At 36.2% G+C, this 21,366-nt stretch overlaps 2 protein-coding genes across 2 annotated transcripts; one reads left to right on the forward strand and one right to left on the reverse strand.

Annotated features, from left to right (window-relative positions):
* The first annotated feature begins 2,784 nt into the window (after positions 1-2,784).
* btbd3a (BTB (POZ) domain containing 3a) lies at positions 2,785-11,421 on the forward strand. Its single transcript, XM_067402900.1, has 5 exons — positions 2,785-2,893; positions 3,503-3,705; positions 3,805-3,895; positions 4,322-4,440; positions 5,752-11,421. The coding sequence occupies exons 2-5, from the start codon at positions 3,563-3,565 to the stop codon at positions 6,782-6,784; spliced, it is 1,386 nt and encodes a 461-aa protein (XP_067259001.1). The 5' UTR covers positions 2,785-2,893; positions 3,503-3,562; the 3' UTR covers positions 6,785-11,421.
* Positions 11,422-11,761: 340 nt separating this feature from the next.
* esf1 (ESF1, nucleolar pre-rRNA processing protein, homolog (S. cerevisiae)) lies at positions 11,762-21,362 on the reverse strand. Its single transcript, XM_067402899.1, has 14 exons — positions 21,263-21,362; positions 20,330-20,762; positions 19,878-20,158; positions 15,808-15,921; positions 15,596-15,705; positions 15,097-15,249; positions 14,825-14,939; positions 14,585-14,744; positions 14,292-14,447; positions 13,383-13,507; positions 13,199-13,295; positions 13,018-13,106; positions 12,796-12,948; positions 11,762-12,617 (listed from the first exon to the last, which is right to left on the reverse strand). The coding sequence occupies exons 2-14, from the start codon at positions 20,724-20,726 to the stop codon at positions 12,315-12,317; spliced, it is 2,253 nt and encodes a 750-aa protein (XP_067259000.1). The 5' UTR covers positions 20,727-20,762; positions 21,263-21,362; the 3' UTR covers positions 11,762-12,314.
* Between the last annotated feature and the right edge of the window lie 4 nt (positions 21,363-21,366).

The raw sequence follows: 21,366 nt of genomic DNA on the forward strand, positions 1-21,366 counted from the left end.
GTCTGCATACAGCGTTTTTAGTCATTTTCGCGCATCCGTGTGAACGGGGAAAGTTTTGATAACGTTGTCATCTGTACAAAGAAAAAACTTTTCCGTTTTTAGTACATAGTTGTCGTGTAACGTACCCTCAAACATTTCAGAGAACAACTAAACAATGTATAAATGTTTTTTGCTAATGTTTGAGAACCTTATTAAAGACCAAATAACTTTGAATGAACTCTATTAACATTACTGGAAGAACATGTATGTTCAAAACTTTGAGAAAACCTTGCCAGAACATTAGCTAAAGTTTTCACAACATTCCCTGTTAGCTAGGTATTAGCTATTAGCTAACTATTGAAAATATAGATATTAAATATTTGGACACTTGGGTTGAGGGTCAAATATAAGTGGAAAATGGTTATAGTTTGAGGCTGCTGATTGGAAACCTGTGTGAACTGACTTCATACGTTCACTAAAATGTAAAATAAGTTCTGAGAAAAGCTTTAGCAGAAGTTATGTGCAAATGTAATGAAATTCGGCCATTTTTAAGTGTGGCTAAGTGTCCAAATACTTCTTGGGCCCATTCTGGTTTGCATAATGTTTTAGTGTATGCCATAACCATTCTATAAAAGCAAAATTATATTTTAATAAACTGATATTTTAATATGACATTTCACAAGCTTTACCACAGACTTTTTGTCTTAAAATGGATCTATGAATAGAAGAGTAAACACAGAGCAGGACTCCACACGGACATTCAAAAAGAACATTTTGTGTTCAAGCCGACCATAACTACTGTAGACGGGCAAACAATGGCCATTTCCTGGGTTTAAAAACCGCCAAATAGCTTTTAAACGGCCTAGAATAGGCCTGAAAGATACAAATCAATGTCCAGACAATAAAAGTGCTGCTTGTTTATGGACCCCTTCCATTAGGTCGGTGCCTGCCGGTGTCTAACTGAGAGACCCGTTACCCACCATCCCCCACGGCCGAGGCTTCTATAGTGTAATTAGTAAATCATTACGTAAAGCCTTTGCATCAGTGCAACAAGGGCAACATCGCATTCCTGTGACTGTTTTTGCTGTTAAGCTCCAGTCAAGCTGCTTTTCAGGGTCAATGTTCAGTCAGAGGTTTGCTGGCCGTGGGATTCCAGTGATGCATCTGAATATTTGTTATTTTATCACTATTAAGAGAGATTCTTTGCAGTCTGTGAATATCGCACACTGACCTCTATGTTTAAGGTTGCAGATAGATGTCTGTGTGTAAGGTGCAAAAATCCAATGCCGTTTTGCAATGCATGTTTTGTAAATGATGGCAAGATTCAAACTTGCAAGGCTATTTGCAACTGTACTTCAAAAACATTATTAGATAGTCTTGCCAATTATTTTTGAGCTAATATTCTTGTGTTAGAATTATCCATTAATTCCCTTGATATGGCTGGCAAACTGAAAAATCTGCGATACACTGTCCTCCAAAAGTTTGGAAACGCCCTAGAAAAATGGGAGTTTGGACAATATTGGCATGAATCCTTTTTAATTTGTGGTAATTTTGCACTGATAAGGGACAACGCAAACTAAGAAAACATATTTTATTACATAAACAGTTTATACATAGACAAAACTTAAATTTTCGATTCACCAAAATATCCACCATTAGCAACTATCTGACATAATCTGGGTTCTAATTGGTTCATTGTATTCTAAACTTAAATGGCAATTAATTGTTGAAGCTATTAAGATGCGCTGACCCAAAAATCTTTACAAACCTGGGCCAAGTTTAAACCAGTAACCTGGCATCACAGCTGGCAAAGGGGCATGTCTGACTTTGACATGTATATAATGCCATTATTATGTATTCAAAATGAAAATTATTATTGCTGGTCTTCAATAATAATGTCAAGTTACTGTAATGTATTTGCACCAAAAAATGATTTATGGTGATATCGTCCAAAACCACAGTTTGCCAGGGGTGTTTCCAATTTTTTTTTTTTTGGAAATTGCCTCAATAATTTGCTATTTTACTCAAAATAAAATATACTATTCTATAATTTATTTTTCAGAGTTTTAGCTTATATTTATATTTATAATATAATATAATATAATATAATATAATATAATATAATATAATATAATATAATATAATATACACAAATTATATTATGATATTATAATATTATGACAAATAATAGAAAATAACATAATATACTAATAACACAAAAAATACAATAAATTAAAAAAAAACATGTATATGTCAATTTGGCTCGGGACAGACGTCATTACAACGATTTAAAAAAGGTTACCAAATATTCTAAATCTTTGCATCGAGCGCCACCTGCTGGTCTTTATTCGCTCTGTCAGCATCAATAAAAAATATATGCCTACATAAAAATAAATATTTTTTTTTTGTTTAATTTTTTCTTTGCCATTAAGTAAAAAAATTGGCAGCGATTTTGCTTACAATATTGTTTGCAATGACCACCTTATCACATCAAGGCACAGCTGTATTCAATTTATTCTGTGTTTGCCCTCAACACCAGTTTTTAGGCTCTAAATGTTAACACATCCCAAATAAAATATTTTAGTAATTCTTGAGCGGGCAAAAATGAATCGCAATAGTATATAATTGATTAAATGTATAAATATAATAAAGGATGAAAAGTTAGTAGTACATACAGCTAGCTGCGAGTAGTATTTTCTTCTTCTTTCTTCTTCTTAATAATAAAAATAAATAAATAAATAATAATAATATTAATAATAATATATTTGGGGGGAAAAAAATGCTTGTTTGAATGGCGCATGCGCACTGCGCAATCCGTCAGGCGGATCCTCCGATCATGGAGGATGTTGATGTGTAAACCAGCTGCAAACTTTCCTCACTCTCTCACTAAACGTGCACCATTAATCAGCCTCTGGTAATTACGACTATTGAGTTGTTATGGGATAATGAGCGCAAGCATATCGTGATGATGTTTTAGTTTGATGTTTAGGGTTTTTTTAAGGTTTATGAGTCCGGTGGCTGTTTTTGTTTATTTCCTGTTGCTTGCATCTAAATTCAGATCAGCATCTGTTATTACTGATATCAAAGGATTTACGAAATGCATGTGCTTCTGGATCATTCAAACGCTCATTTAACAATATTTGTTGCTGTTCTGTGAATATATTGATGATTTTCGCATATTTAGCTGTGGATGCTAACTATGTTTATGCGAGTCCAGCAATGAATGTGAATTAACTTCGCTTCGTATGTGAACTGCTTCGGTTTATTAAACGAGTTTAAGACTGCATGGATGAGAAAAAATCAAATAAAATAGACTGTAATGACAGTTATGAGATCATGACAGTGAAATTGTTTTATAAAAGATTGACAATATCATAGCCTATACATCCATGTTATTAATAAGATAAGTAGATATATAATGATAATTTCAAGCATTTATATTCAAATGTTATGTTAAAAATGCTTTTTGTGTGATTTAGATTATCTGGAGTGCCTTTTGTCTTTTTTTCCTCAATCTTTCCAGTTTCTCAGGTTGCCAGATCCTCTACCATGAAATCCTCCTGATTAATTGAGTGTTGGTAAAATGGCCGCTGAGCTGTTTCCTGCCAAAAAACTGCCCACTGTCACAGCCACCGCTGTCCAGCAGTACCAACAGCAGAACGTCAGCAACAACAACACCATTCAGGGATGTAACTGGCAAGGCTTGTATCCCACGATCAGAGAGAGGTAATTCTCTGTTCCACATGCCTACCTAGACAGCATGTGATGTTGCACTGATGGCACTGGATGTAAAGGGTCTTTTCATTATTCATTTGTCCTCTGCAGAAACTCAGTCATGTTCAACAACGAGCTGATGGCCGATATTCATTTTGTGGTGGGGCCCCCTGGAGGAACCCAGAGAGTCCCGGGACACAAGGTACAGAATTATCACCGTTCAGCCGTGCAAAAACAAAATATGGGCATCGAGTCACTCCAGTTTGTTGCAGAATGGTGAATCTCATGAAAACATGTCCATACATTTACATATATGCATTTGGCATATGCTTTTATCCAAAGCAACTTAAATTGCATTCAAGCTATACATTTTTTTCCCCCTTGGGAATCGAACCATGACCTTTGCTCCACTGTTTGAGCTAATATGTATACATCTAATATATACACACACATAAGAAATTATATTTATACTTGTTCAATTTTCTTAATGCAAAATATATTTTTTTCTGACTGGACTGGGACATGTTCTTGATAGATTTCACGAGATTCACTGTTAGCAAATGCAGGAATAAATAAAACAGAAAATGAATGCTGCTCATAATCTCTGTTTGAATTCATTTTCTTTCAGTATGTCCTGGCTGTGGGCAGTTCTGTATTTCATGCCATGTTCTACGGAGAACTGGCTGAAGATAAGGATGAGATCCGGATCCCTGATGTGGAGCCTCCTTCTTTCCTTGCCATGCTAAAGTATGACATTCAGACTCTAGCATAAACATAGCCACAAAGCTAATAATCATGAATTAAAAGATGCAAATGTCACATTTTCATGTCTTGGGGTCTTAAAGAATGAATATATAATGTGGGGTCCAAAGGTCTGAGAGCATTAGAGAATTTATTTTCCTAATAAAGTAGTTATATTTTTAATATTATATAATTTTAATTTTTTTTTTTAAATATTATATGAAATTATATCATTTTTATTATATATTTAATAAAATAAATGTATTTTAAAGTCTTTAAAGAGGAAAATGTAATGTGGAGTCCAAAAGTCTGAGACCACTAGTGGAATATGTATAAATTCATATTTTATAAAATTATATACTTTTTTATATATATATATATATTATTTATATATATATATATATAATATATATACACTACCGCTCAAAAGTTTGGGATCGGTAAGATTTTTAATGTTTTTAAAAGAAGTTTCGTCTGCTCACCAAGGGTGCATTTACTTAATTAAAAATACAGAAAAAAAACGTAATATTGTGAAATATTATTACAATTAAAATGACTGTTTTCTATTTGAAAATATTTGAAAATATGTTTATTCTTGTGTTGACAAAGCTGAATTTTCAGCATCATTACTCCAGTCTTCAGTGTCACATGATCCTTCAGAAATCATTCAAATACGCTGATCTGCTGTTCAGTAAACATTTATTGTTTACAATTGTACAAAATATTTGTGTACAATATTTTTTTTCAGGATTATTTGATGAATAGAAAGTTCAAAAGAACAGTGTTTATCTGAAATCTAATCTTTTGTAACATTATAAATGTCTTTACTGCCACTTTTGATTGATTTAATGCATCCTTGCTGAATAAAAGTATTCATTTCTTTAATTTCTTTTCAAAAAAATAAAAATAAAAATTCTTACTGACCCCAAACTTCTGAACGGTAGTGTATAATGCTACAGAAGCTTTGTATTTCAGATAAATGCTGTTCTTTTGAACTTTCTATTCATCAAGGAATCCTGATGAAATATTTAAATAAATAAATGTAAATGTATTTAATGTAAAATTATATTATAAAAATAAATATATATATATATATATATATTTATTTTTATAATTTATTTTTATAATATAATTTTACATTAAATACATTTACATTTATTTATTTATTTATAAATCTAATACTGCATTTCAAATTATATTGTTATTAGCATTATATTTAGTTGAATAAATGAATTTAATTTGGTATGTTTCTCACTTGCTTCAATGACAGCAGCGTTCAGTTGAATGTAATATTATTTTTTTGCACTCTGTTGTCAGATATATCTACTGCGATGAGATCGACCTGTGTGCAGACACCGTCCTCGCCACACTGTACGCCGCCAAAAAATACATTGTTCCCCACTTGGCCCGCGCTTGCGTCAACTTCCTGGAGACCAGCCTGAGCGCTCGAAACGCCTGTGTCCTGCTCTCTCAGAGCTGCCTGTTCGAGGAGCCCGACCTCACTCAGCGCTGCTGGGAGGTCATCGACGCACAGGCCGAACTCGCCCTCCGCTCGGAGGGATTCTGCGACATCGACACTCAGACTTTGGAGAGCATCCTGCGCCGTGAGACGCTCAACGCCAAGGAGATGGTGGTGTTCGAAGCGGCTTTGAGCTGGGCAGAGGCAGAGTGTCACCGACAGGAGCTCCAGCCAACCATCGAGAATAAACGGCTTGTTTTGGGAAAGGCCATCTATCTGATACGGATCCCAGCGATGGCGCTTGACGATTTCGCTAATGGTGTTGCTCAGTCCGGCGTGTTGACGCTCACCGAGACCAACGATATTTTCCTGTGGTACACGGCGGCCAAGAAACCGGAGCTGAAGTTTGTCTGCAAACCACGGAAAGGATTGACGCCGCAGAAGTGCCACCGCTTTCAGTCGTGCGCGTACCGCAGCAATCAGTGGCGGTACCGCGGGCGCTGCGACAGCATCCAGTTCGCCGTGGACAAGCGCGTCTTCATCGCCGGGTTTGGGTTGTACGGCTCCAGCTGCGGTTCGGCGGAGTACCAGGCCAAGATCGAGCTGAAGCGCCAAGGAGTGACGCTCGGCGTCGCCATCATCAAATACTTCTCCGACGGCTCCAGCAACACCTTCCCTGTGTTCTTCGAGTACCCGGTGCAGATCGAACCGGATACCTTCTACACGGCCAGCGTGGTTCTGGACGGGAACGAGCTGAGTTATTTTGGCCAGGAGGGCATGACCGAGGTCCAGTGTGGGAAGGTGACCTTCCAGTTCCAGTGTTCGTCGGACAGCACCAACGGGACGGGTGTGCAAGGGGGGCAGATACCTGAACTCATATTTTATGCTTGAGAGAGCGTCCTGCTCACAACTGATTAATCAGAAACCAACGGTTTTGTTCCTTAATGAAGTGCTGCTCAGATTTTGCACAAAAGCTGCAAATATTATATTAGAGATTACTGACAATCCTTATAGACTATATTATAACTGTTAGTGCACCTAAAAAGGAAAATTAAGTCATTTACTCATCCTCATGTCTTTCCAAAATGTGTTCAACTTTATTTCTTTTGTAGAACATAAAAGTTCATGCTACTCTTAAACCAAGTCAATGAAGATTGGGGCTGTCAGGTAGGGAAGCCTGTTTCCACCATGAAATAAAAATGGTAATTGTGACTTTTTATCTGACGCAGTTCTGACTTTATCTCACAATTCTCACTTCATAACTCACAATTCTGACTTTAGAACTCACAATTGTGAGTTTATATCTCACAATTTTGTGAAAAAAGACGAGTTATAAAGTCAGAATTGTGAGTTATGAAGTGAGAATTGTGAGATAAAGTCAGAACTGCGTCTTATAATGTCCAATTGTTAGGAAAAAATAAATTTTTTGTCTCGGAATTGCGAGTTTATATTATATCTCGCAGTTGCATGTTATAAAGTCTGGATTGCGAGATATAAACTCACAATTCTGGGGGAAAAAAGTCAGAATTGTAAGATATAAAGTCAGAATTGCGTGATAAAAATGCAATTGCGAGAAAAAAGTCAGAATTGCGACTTTATATCACAATTCTGACTTTGTAACTCGCAATTGTGAAAAGAAAAGTCAGTATTGTAAGATGATAAGTTGCAAAATTACCAATTTTATTTTTTTTAGTTGCGGAAACAAGCTTCCATAGTCAGGCTTCAGAAAGAACAAAAAAACCCCACACCTTTAAAACATCTCAAAAGTGGTTCATATAACTTATGCGCTATAATATACACTGTGAAATATACACTGCAATATAAAATCTTGGGGTCAGTAAGTTTGTTTTTAAAAGAAATTAATACTTTTATTCAGCAAGGAAGCATTAAATTGATCAGAAGTGACCGTAAAACATTTATAATGTAATAAATGCGATTCATTTGAACTTTCTATACATCAAAGAATTCTGAAAGAAAAAAAATCCATGGTTCCCATAACGATATTAAGTAGCACAACTTTTTTCATCATTGATAATAATAAATGTTTCTTGGGCATCATATCATCATATTACAATGATTTCTGAAGGATCATGTGACACTGAAGACTGGAGTAATGATGCTGAAAATTCAGCTTTGATCACAGGAATAAATTGCACTTTGAAATATATTCACATAAAAAGCTAATTTTAAATTGCAATAATATTTCACAACATTGACTGTTTTTACTGTATTTTTGATCAAATAAATGCAGCCTTGGTGAGCAGAAGAGACTTCTTTCAAACTTTGGAACAGTTTTGAACGACTCCAAACTTTACTAAAACAGTAGTGCAAAGTTATTTGTTCATAAGTTTGTTGATCAGTTGAGGCCCTCAAGCTGTTGAAACTAATTTCCAGTCTCGCAAATGTGGTGTCAAGACGTGTCTTGCAATTTTTGACATTGTTGAAGCCGAAGGCAATTGGTTATTGCAAGGTTTGCAACTAAATGCATAAATATGCATATGCAAATGAGATTGGAAGGAATGGCTCTTAATTAAAGATGACTTGAATTTCCTCACATAAAGCTATTATACAACTTCAGATCACATGGGGAAAAATGGTGCACAAGTCAAATAGATGACATGAGCGTGAGCAAATGACCTAATTTTCATTTTTGTGTGACATTTTGTTAAGAGCAGAGATTGAGATCCTCAGATTTAGCTGGACACATCTTTGTCTCAAAGCATTCATGAAAATGACTTTAGTAGGAACAAGTCTGCTAAAAATACATAGAAATCTTAACACTTAATAACATCTTGATCACATAAATGCTAATAAATCCACATAAACACTAACCCCCGGTTTCACAGACAAGGCTTAAGTCTAGTCCCAGACTACAATGCATGTTTGAGAGAAACTTGCTCTGATACATCTTAAAATATTTCACTGCCATTGTTTTGTCTCAAGATGCACACCAGCAATGTTTTTTTTCTAGGGTACGTATAAAAGCTGATTGAACTAAGGCCTAATCCTGCCTTAGTCGAAGCCCTGTCTGTGAAACCGGGCCTAAAACCTTCTAGACACACAGGGTCTCTTTCTGTTTTACAGGTCACATGATTGATTATCTCGTGACTGACAACGTTTAAGCTGAATTGTCATTCCGTTGATGTTTACCGTCTGCTCTGACTAACAGCAGACTTGTTGTGTTTCTTGTGAGAAAGATAATAATTAGTGAAGTCACACGCTTGATTTATTCTACAGAATCATATTTGTATCACCTTGTGCATCGTATCGTAATGAAACTGTATTTTACTGAACACTAAAGTATTTGTATAATTTTTTTACACGTGAAGCACAATTTGTCCTGAAGCGTTTCGCTAAGAACTTATTTTCTCTACTTAATATTCATGTAATCCTATATTTTATAGCATTTTGGTGCAACACAACATTGTATGTTAGTGGCGTGAAGTTAAAAGGGGTTTTACAAAGACAAAGAGAGAAGACTAGGAGAGAGATAACTAGTGGTGCTGGTTAAGACAAAAATCACTATTACTATTGCTCAAACGTAGGGTTATTGGTTTTATTTTGAAGTATTAAACTTTGGTGCACAACTCAAGGTGTTTTGACACTTTTCCAAACAATCAGACTTAGAAATGGCAAACATAGACATTGCAGGAAAGTTCTGAGCCATATCTAAAGACCAGAATGTCATAGTTGGTGGGATCTTTGACTTAAGCCAGTAAGAAATCACCCTGAACACCTTAGCAACCACAGAAATGGCATGTCAGTCATTTGTAACATCATGGCAGTGAGGTGGAGCACCACTCGCATTTTCTTCAGAAACTGTAAAAATGATATTGTGGTGATAAAATATTTGTGGGAAAACAACCTGAAACATGACACTCCACTCGAGCTCTTTCAGATGGCGTACATGTCGATGTCAAACTTTAATTGCACTATTTTTTTTTAACACTGTGGCACAATCTAGATTAATTTCATTCTGTTGGTTTCACTCTTGAAATGCTCCATTGTGATCTAGACTGGAGCTCCATGTAATTTGGTCAAATCAAACTTAAAATCTGCAATTTGTGCCTTTTCTGGATTGGGTTTGATGGTGTGAACTACCCAAGTGGTTCTTACATGTACACTTTATATTCCTGGACCGTGAATTGAGGTGTTTTTACATGCTCTGAGCACTGGTCGTATTCACTGGAATTGTAAGTGTGATGAGAGGTTTTCATTCATTCATTCACAGCTGTATTTTGATATATGGCACATGTGAGCAAGCCTGTTTCTTCTGTTATGTAGAACATGAGGTGCCCGTGAAAGTGCCAACAGACTTTTTTGAATGTGTGAGCAGCGTTTGTGTCATTATGAATAAAGCTAACTTTAACTCCAGCTTTTACATGTCTTGTTTTTCAGTAAAAGTGTCACTCTGAAAAAAAGGCTCTTTGGCTTTGTTTAAAGGTGCTAAATAGGATGTTTTGTTTTAGACATTTTTTCAATATTACTTGAAACTGTCTTTACTAACTGATAAAAGACTATTTATTAGGTGCACTGAAAGGAATAATATTAATATACATCATCTGTGCATGAGGTAAGGCCTTAAAAACATCAGCCAATCGTTTACGCGATCATCGTGTAAACTATTGGCCCTCTGGCTTGTCAATCACTGCCATGACATTCCTTGTGAGAGACAAACGCGGCTGCGTGCTCCAGTAACTTTCCACACTCCACAGGCGCCGCATGCAATGTTTTTGTCAGGAGACAGGAGTAACAACTGCAGATTATGAGTTACCTGCGGTGAGTCCGACATAATGAATCCACTAACACGACACAGCGAATGCCGGTGGTAAACACTCGTGTACGAGTTTTGGGAGGCGTTCCCTCGAAATGAGCTGTGAAGGTGGAGGGTTGTTCCAAAGTCCCTTTAAGACAAGTCATTTCACTCGGCGGCCATCTTTGAAACGCCTCTTGGGCATCCTGGGCATCATGCCCTATCTCTTTGAATGGGGAAACATCAAATTCTCAAACTGTTCGCCAACCTTATGATTACATTTCATATTTGAAATCACCAATGAAATCTGACAACAGCTGTCTTATAAATGTTTTATCCAAACGCTCGAATCATGACAAAAAAACGATTTTTTAGGCTGGACCAAACTAATGCGCATGCGCAGACCTAAATGCGCGTCTCTTCTGCCATGTTTCAGAGGCGCGCGTCTGACTGTTTCTATAGAAACCGGTGATTCTAACGGCTGCTGCAGTGACGCGATGACTTTACCAGTCGGCGATTGGCTCTAATTTAGAAGGCGGGACTTATTCTGCCATATTGCGCGTTGCACTTTCTCCCATTCCAAACAATACGAGTGACACGTCTTGTGTTATTCTATAAAATTGGTTGTTCTTACGCATGCGCTCATTTCAAAAACTTAGTAACAGTCTTTGGTTTCTCATCATCAGTCGACGAAAAGATCCTCTCTATCACCTTTAAACATGCAGCAAAAATCTTTTTTATGGGGGGCGCACATCAGGTATGGTTCACACAAAAATGAAAGTTCTGTCATCATTTGGAATATATAAGATATTTGTAAAAAAAAAATATATATATATATTTCAAAACATATATACAGACACTGGCAGTCACAAGTTTGGAATAATTAAAATGTATTTTTTTTATTATTTTATTTTTTGCTCACCAAAGCTGCATTTATTTAATGAAAAGCACAGTACAAACAGTAATATTGCTAAATATTTTTAAGACATATATCATGTTGTATATTATATTAATACGTAATGTATTATGTATTGAAAATTCAGCTTTGCAATCACAGGAATAAATTAGATGAACAAACTTTGATGTTGACTTGAGAAAGCCTAACCTGAAAGTTTGAAGTAATTGTAAAGGCTTGAATTGTGAAATAGTTTAAATTAAAAAAAGAGAGTTTAAAAAGCTTGAAGCAGTTTTAAAATCTTGAAGTTTAAAGGATTTAAATTTGAAGGTTTTAGGTGTCTCAGACAAATCGTGACTTATAATAGAGACATTAAACATCGTGATTATCTCAAACATTAGACTGCCATATATATATTTAGAATTCAAAATAATAATACTGAATACCAAAAATTGTGTTCTGCAGCATAAAAATATCTCTAAAAGAAAAGATAACAATGGGAAATCTGACTTGTGTGTAATGTGAACAAACCCATGATGTTTTTGTCCAAAAATGGCAGGTCAAGCATGAATACGTCTAAATAGATGTTTTAATGATTTTGATCAAGGAGATGATTTTATAGCAGCACTAATCATACTGCATACAAAATATGAAGTTTACTATCAAACAGCTTTTCGTTTCGTCTTCTATCACAGATGAGGCAATGCAAAAAGACATCCAGAAAAGTTGCACAATCCAGCAAATAATCCACTCCACAGTCTCTCGTTCTCAGTCTACTTTGTCTTTTGTTTCTTGCGCGCTTGAAACTGTTGAGTTTTGTTCTTGATGGATTTGATAAGCAGGGATAAATTAGAGTCCATGACTTTAGTGGTGGATGAAGTCTCTGGTTCGAGCTTCTCCTGTGTGGCTTTGCTCTTCAGCGTCTCGTCCTGACTGTGGTGCTCCTCTCTGCGCCGTAGTTTCTCCTCAAAGATGATCTGCGTTGCTTTGGTCTTCTTGTAGGCCGGATCGGACGGGTCCAGGTTGTAAAGATGGGACGTGAACATAGCCTGGAAGCGTGGGTCCTGAACATCCACCTGGAGATGAATGACAGAAATTGAGTTAGAGTTGGTGAGTTATATTTATTTCACAGAATCAGTTCAGAGAATCAATCAAAACTGATTCAGTGAGTCACACACATACAAAAAACACATTTTTGCTCTCCCAAAAGTCACAAGTGAGAGTGAGAGTAAGAGTGACGGTGATGTTTCTGACCTGGAAGTCGTCGTCGTCCTCCAGTGGTGTGTTGCTCTTCAGGAGCTTCTTCCTCTTCTGCTTGCTCAGGTTCTGGTGCTCTACGATCTTGTCGTAGTTGAAATGTTTGTGCTTCCCGTCTTCATCGTCATCCATCAGCAGCTCCATCTCAGCCTAGAGATCATGACACAGTTGGTAACCATGATACATTACCCATAAACACACGTTGTCACAGAAACGTACCCTCTGTCTCTCCCGCTCTTCCTGTTCTTCTGGTGTCTTCTCCTCATCCTTCTTCCTGTTCTTCTTGTTCTTTTTGTTTTTCAGGGGTGCTACAGTAGAATTGAGACCACACAGACCTCAATGCTTAATCTCTCTCATGTTGAATTTAATAAAGCGTGAGGGGAATAATGCACCGACTAACCTGCCGCACCAAGTTCTTCTGCGAAGAAGGGGTCGTTAAGGTCAACATCAGCAGGAAGTTCATCATCACTGATCACAGGCTCCGCCTCCATCGCTTCCTGCACCAGACAAGACAGTGTTTAAGTGAGACAGAAATACAGAAATGAAGGGCAAATTGAATAATTATTCCTCAGTGACACGTTTACCTTCTTTCCTTTCCTTTTCTCTTTCTTTTTCTCCTTTTTCTTCTGCAGGTACTCCTGCCATGGAGTCAGTACATCTGTGCCCATCATTTTCTTCTTCACAAGCTTCTCGGTTGATTCCTTTAGTCCTAAAAACAATGAAGTAACAAAACAAATAATTATTAACATATATATATAATATATATATATATATATATATATACACACATACACACACACACAATTAAAAAAAAATCTAAAATTTCTGTAGTTCTGTAGTTATACATTTACATTATATATTTTATATACATGTACAGATTTATTATATTTACTTTTATATATATTGAATAAAGAATGAAATATATATTATAATATTAATAATATAATTTTTTATATATATATATATATATATATATATATATATATATATATATATATAAACAAAATAAATATGAATAAAATAAATATAAAACAAATATAATATAAAACAATATAATAAAATAAATATAAAACGAAAATTTAACAATTATAAATGTTATATATATATATATATATATATATATATATATATATAGTATATAAACACACAATGCTTATATATATATAACTAAACAATATATACAATTTTTCTGCAATCATTAAAACACACACACATATATAATATGTATTATTTTATATATTCTACATTATATTTAATTTTTTTATTATATTAATAGGTGTAATGTAAAAAAATAATATATATAATATATAATTGTTAATTTTTTGTTCTATATTTATTATGTTATTTTATTAATTATATATATATATATATATATATATACACACACACACACACACACACATATGTTCTTATAAAAATACAAATTTTTAAAAATAAAATAAGACATAATAAAAAAACTTTTTAGACGAGGAGGAGATGATCAGTACTGATACCTGGAACCCATGTGATCTCCATGTCCATGTTGTCCTCCTTCTCCTTTTCTTTGTCCTGAATGCTCTTCAGTAGATCTCTGTATTTAGCGATCTGCTCTGCGCTTTTCTTCCCTTTACTGCCCTTCTCCTCAGGAAGAGGCTGAGCCGGCTTCTCAGCTGAGAGAACATTCAAGACAACAAAACATTTCAAGGACAGCAAGACTTTCAAGTTCACCTACACAAAGACATGTTTAACAGGATGTTGATGCTGCTGCTCTTTTCCATACAATAGATGAGATTTAGTCATTACTAACCTTCTGTCTGTTTCTCTGCCTCTTCCTCCTCCTCCTCTTCTTCCTCACTGGAGGAGGCCAGGTAAGCCTTGAAGTCCATATCCAACAGCTCGTCCTTATTGAACTTCCGGCAGAGAGCCGTGACCCGGTCGTGATCCGTTTCATCCCACGTCAGGTCAACCTGATGACAGACAGCAGACAGACGTTACTGTACATCGAGTTCAGCCGCTCAGATCTTGTGTCGTGTTCAGTGTGACAGACCTTGGCTGTGGTGGTGCCCGTCGATGTGAAGAGTTTGGGCTTGTAGGAACCATAATCCACATCTGTCGCCCTGTCCTTCGGCTCATCGTCAAACGTCACGTCATCAGGGATGAACCTGCAAAACACCCACAGCCAACAACATGAACCAATGACAACTGAGATATTTTTAAACAAATATCCAAGTGCTAAGAAATGTAATCAGATTATATTGATGGTTTCAGTTTTTCAAGTGAAGTTTTGATCGAATGTCTCCGGAGATGGGAGGGACTCACCGCAGGTCGATGGTGGAGCAGCTGCTCTCGTACTCGAAGCCGTCACACTCCTCGTAAATCTTTGCAGCTGTTTCAACAGAGTCACACTCCAACACGGCATAGTAATACCTCAGACGCTTGAACTGATAGTCACGCACTTTCTCTCGGTAGATCCTGAAAGCACATGGAAAACACTGGCCTTTAATTACTGGTTAAAATGACGGTTCCTCTGATCCACTCTAAATCCAGAGTAAATATAAAAATAAAATATTATTTTATTTTTTATACTATTTTTAACTCACATTTTAATTAGACTGATTATTTTTATAGACTGGTTTTAATTATTGAATGAATTAGAAGTATGCATTAAATCAGTATCAATTTTTTTTGTCACCAAGTTTGTTTGCAATGCATTCTGGTGTTGCCCTCAGTAGAGTACTGCAAATCTTGTCCAGACAAACCCCAATAAGAGCCACTGAAAGGTCATGTAAAACCTCCAGATGATGATTGTGTCCAGTACCTCTGCTCTTCTGTGTCTGCTTCGGGGTCCTCCGGGAGGCTGGCGAGCTCCAGCGGACCCTGGGTCTGTTCTGCGCTCATCCTCTCCTTCCCGAACTCAGACGGATAGATCTGACAAATGCATGCCAACAATTCAGACTCACAGCTGCAGCAGAACGGAAATGATAATGCGATTGCGTGAGGAGTCAGAGCAGGAAGAGAAGGGATAGTTACCGTTACAGACAGCACTACTCCTCCTTTGGGCTTAAATGAATTGAAGAGAGCCAGCAGATCTTTAGCTTTCAGTCTGTCCCAGTTCATGTTACAAACTGCCAACCGCCGTGAAGTCTAAACACAGAAAATAACACACTAAAACACACCAGTCACAAACACCAATATAATATATATAAATACTTTTTAAAAGCAAATCGTTTAAACGGAGTGTCTATTTACAATAAGTGTAAATAGCATGTCTTGTTGGCAAAGGCTATTTACACTAACTCCGCCCACCAATGTCTGGTTGGTCCACACAAGATTACAAAAGATGCGTGTCTTTCAATGTCTGCAGTGGCGTATGCCGTAGGGAGTATGGCATGTGGAACAGGGTTCCCACTCTAAGCCAAATGTCAAATTCCCTGACTTTCACTGACCAAAAAGCTGAATTTCCATGACCTATAATGAACGGAAAAACTGTTGTGCTGAGCACTGAGCAGATGAAAATCAGCCTCAGGCAGTATTTTAAATCCATCCCTTTACAAGCTTTATTTACTTGTTCACAGACATTTTTAGTACAAAACTTAGTTAAACACTCATACTTTTTTTTGCACTTTTACCCATTAAATGCACTTTGATATTTTTCTGTAATTTTCTACAGAAATTAATTTATAGTTTTTATGCTTTCAGGGGTTAAACGCTTTAGAGGATTTTCTGTTTTTCATCAAGTTCATCATTCAGTCTTTTGATTTCTTCACATTTAGTTTTTGCAGACCGTCTTAGACTGTTTGACTCTAGGCTATTTCTGTAAATTGGTGGTATGATTAATTAGGGCTGCACGATTAATCGCATGAGATTGTAATGCGACAAGCTACGCAATATCGCGTTCATAATCGCAGATGAATCGCCTTCAATTATGAACGATATTTGCATAGCTTGTCCGCGAACTACGGCTCTGTATATTAAGTGCCGCTCCATTTGAAAGCAGGTGATGGACATTTACCGCTAATCACAGAACCGGCTTTACTGATGAGACACGCATGACAATCTCATGCGATTAATCGTGCAGCCCTATAATTAATTAAGTCTGAAATAAATAATTAATAATTATTAAATAATTAAGTGCCATAATATTTTTCCTTCAGAAGTAATGTTGGTAGTTTATCCAATGTACATTTATTAATTTATTCATATTTATTCATTCTACCACGGTGAATAAGCGAAGGTAAAAGCTACGCATGACCAATTTGAAAATTCTGTGCGACTGCCACTAGGAAGTGAAATGCAGCAAAGTGCAGTGAAAAGGCAGCTTACTGTGTCTTAACCAGACTTGACAAAGCTACAAGACGATAAAATCAATCATAAATCACAGCCAAATATAACCAAACGAAATTAAACTAAACAAAATTAAACCATAAAACACTATTCAAAATACATACTCAATGACTGACAATCTTTGTCATGAAATACACTTGTTTGAGCTTTGCTTAGTATTAAAATGTTTTGAACTTTGATTATCATTTTGCATAACTTTAATAGCCACTATAAGAGCAAAGGAATAAAAGGAAACAAGAACATTCAAACTGTAAGTAATAAATACTTTTCTTTGTGCATTTAAGTCCTTGTTCCCTCTGTATGACCTGAACTATTAGCTGCAAAAACCCAGAAATATAGAAACCATTTAAAACATAGAATCCTTTTTCGTGTCGCGGCTGGTTAGGACAGTCTTTGAATTGGTCATTTTGTAGCCAAAGCTCTTGAAATTTACATTTTCCCGCATGCTTGCCTTAGTTAACATGCACTGAAAAATAGCCTAACCATAACAATATGCAAAACACGTGAAACAACGCAATAAAAAAAATGCGGTACAGGAAATTTCAATTTGAAAAATGGAAACTAAAATTTAAAGTGACAAACAAAAATCCCTGATATTCCATGACTTGGACAAAGAAATATAGAATTCCCCGACTTTCAATGTCTGGAATAAACCTTTGAAATTCCATGATATTCCAGAAATTCGATGACTCGTGGGAACCCTGGTGGAAGTAGCTTTAGACGCAATTGACCCAAGTTCAAATATACCTTTTGCTGAACTCGCTCTTCTCCATTTTCCCATCAAATATCATATCAGAAAGGCCATTTATTAAAAAAATAAATAAATAAAAAATATTTGAAAAGTAGAAATAAAGTGTGTGGCAAGTGTTTAATAATTAAGTATTTATCGGGTAGGGTTAGGGGTAAGTGTAGTTGCTGAGATAAGACATCTGTCGGATGCTTAGGCTCTGTTGTGCAATGAATCCTTCACTATCGTCTTGTCAATCATCTCGTCACTCGATGTATCTGTGAACTCTTGATTCCCGCTGCACTACGTACGAAGCTGGATGGGATTGAAGCGACCATTATCCAACTGAATTAAATGTTTTGTCTTTCTATAAAAAGCAAAACGACAGTGGAGGCGTCATGTAAATGTAGCGGTGGCAAATTCTACCCTAATTTAACCCTCACATTCCGTCATAGCAATATCGCGAGACAGCTTTAAAGGATTAGTCCACTTTCAAATAAAATTTTCCTGATAATTTACTTATGTCCATGTCCTTCTTTCTTCAGTCAAAAAGAAATTAAGGTTTTTGAGGAAAATATTCCAGGATTATGATCGGACACAAATGATCGCCTTCCAAGTAGGGCTGGGCGATATATCGAATGCTTTTGTCACGCGCATGCCGTAGTTCACTGACAAGCCACGCAATATCACGTTCAATATCGATATGAATCGCCGTCGATATTGAGTGCCTTGTCAGTGATCTACGGCTCTGTCTACTATATGCCGGTCCATTTGAAAGCAGGTGATGGCGATTTAGTGGTAGTCAGGGAACCGGCTTTACTGACGAAATGCGCATGACAAAAGCATTCGATATATCGCCCAGCCCTACTTCCAAGTGGTTCCGTCATTCCGCCTTCCGTATTCCTCAAAAAGCTTACGCTTTGTGTCCTACACATTCCCTATTCAACTTACGGAACGAACGATGAGTAAAATAGGGAAGGCATAGGACATACAGCGTAAACCTTTTGAAGAATACAGAAAGCGGAATGACGGAACCACTTGCAAGGAGATCATTTGTGTTTATAAAGCATAAACGGTTGTATTTTTTTCAAAAATGGCCGATCGTTTCTCTAGATAAGACTCTTATTCCTCGTCTGGTTTCGTTTAAAGTCCTTTGAAACTGCACTGAAACTGTAATTTTGACCTTTAACCATTTGGAGTCCATTGAAGTCCACTATAAGCAGAATAATCCTGGAATGAATCAAAAACCTTAGTTTCTTTTCGACTGAAGAAAGAAAGACATGGGGGTGAGTAAATTATCAGGAAATTTTATTTGAAAGTGAACTAATTCTTTAACCTCAATGAGAAATCTCGTCACACCCCTAGTGTAAATAGAATAGAATATATCGCTATTTTCACTTAGGGCTTCTTTTAATTGCAATATGCTAAAACAAAAATTTGGTAGGGAAAAGTTTTTTTTTATTATTATTAGTTTCAATTTTAAATTGTTAAAAATATTTTATATAACACAAATAATATAAAATATATTTTGAATTTAACAAATACACTATTGTTCAAAAGTATTAGGTTAGTGTGATTTTTTTTATTTTTGAAAGAAATGAATACTATTATTTAGCAATGATGCATAAATTGATCAAAAGTGACAGTAAAGACTTTTATAATGTTACAAAAATTTCTAGTTCAAAAAGTGTTGTTCTTTTGAACTTTCTATTCACCAAAGAATCCTGAAAAAATTTATCACGTTTTCAAAAAAAAAAAAATTTAATTGTTTCTTGAGCATCAAATCATCATATTAGAATGATTTCTGAAGGATCATGTGACACTGAAGACTGGAGTAATGATGCTGACATATTAAAATAGAAACCAGTTCTTTCAAATTGTAATAATATTTCACAATATTGCCGTTTTTACTGTATTTTTGATCAAATAAATGCAGCCTTGGTGAGCAGAACAGACTAAAACATTAAAAAAATCTTACTCCAAACTTTCGAACAGTAGCGTATATGATTAATAAAGGATGAAATCTCACATTGTCACTGCGTGGAGCATCTTTCCACATCTCTCCCCAGTCATGCTCAATCTCCTCTTCCTCCAACTTAACATCATCATCATCATCTTCATCTTCATCTTCATCAGAGCTGGTCTCAATGTTACCCTTCCCTCTGGCCAGATCCGGTCCATTGTCGCTGTCTTCATCTAACTCACTATCATTTTCTTCATCATCCTCCTCCTCCTCATCATCTTCATCATCATCACCTTCAGCAGAACCATCTTCATCATCCTCTTCAACATCAGATTTCTCATCTTCATCTGATAAAACCAATAAAAATGGTATCAAGTCATCAATAACATAAACGGACACAACTCATATCATCTTCAGAAGAATATAAACACTTTAAGATGATTGATCCATAACATAAGTTATATAAATCGGATCAACAATGAAAATGAACCCAGTAAGAAAGGTTTCTGCAACAGTACCTTCTTCAAACACTCTCACTCCCTTTATCGGCAGCTCTTTAGTTTTCTTAGCTTCTTCCTCCTCTTCAGATTCATCACTCTCATCTTGAGGTTCCTCATCAGCCTCTTTCTTCTTCCTCTCAGTCTCTTCTGTCTTCTCGTCCTCCTCTTCTTCGTCTGACTGTTCGGAGTCAGAGAGCTTGTAGAAGCGTTTGAGGTCCTCTCTGGACGAGTGGTTGATGGGTCGGCCGCGTTTGTCCACGGTGTACTTCAGCTGAAAGCGTTCGTCGTGGAACATGGACTGGAAACGCTTGTCGATCTTGACTTTGCGCTCTCTGTTGGGCATCTCCCAGAAGCGAGGGTCCTTTTTAACCTTGGAGAAGCGGTCATCACCGCTCACAGTGTTTTTGGAAGTCATGGTGATTATTGAGGAGAAGCAGATGAAAGCATTAACCTGTGGAAAACACAAAAGAGCTTCACTTCTGGTTCATGTGAAACCAACTGGCTATTGTTATATGAAATACCTGTCAATGTATATCCATTTAAAGACATGTCAGAAAATATTACAGACAACCCCAAATAATGTGGTTCTTGTGTGTCAACTAATGATTTTAACAAGTGATGTTAAACCAAAACAAACTGACAAATAAGGGAAAATAGGGTAGAGCGGGGCTAGTTGTCACAGTTTTTACTGCAGTACTTCTTAGGGTAGATTTATCTTATATTTTCTATAACGGAGCATTATATTTTATAATGTATGCTTGCCATTAGGCTATATGGATATATGGTTTCTTTTTTGGTTGTGCAATTATTTGTTTACAGTGTATTTTCTTTTACATTTTGTACAGTTGTATAGCTGTATTATATGAAGAAAATAACAAGTAACTAAAACACAAGAATTCAGTACAAAACAGACTACACGATAAAAACACTTATTTAAAGGCCAATACTGACCTACTGTGTTTTCGTGCGATGTTGCACAGCTCCACACGTGTTTTCCCGTGATGCTTCTCTACTTCCGCCGTGACCTCTTTGAAACCCCGCCTTCTTTTTCCTAC

Source organism: Chanodichthys erythropterus, chromosome 12, assembly GCF_024489055.1.
Source record: "Chanodichthys erythropterus isolate Z2021 chromosome 12, ASM2448905v1, whole genome shotgun sequence".
Lineage (NCBI taxonomy): Eukaryota > Metazoa > Chordata > Actinopteri > Cypriniformes > Xenocyprididae > Chanodichthys > Chanodichthys erythropterus.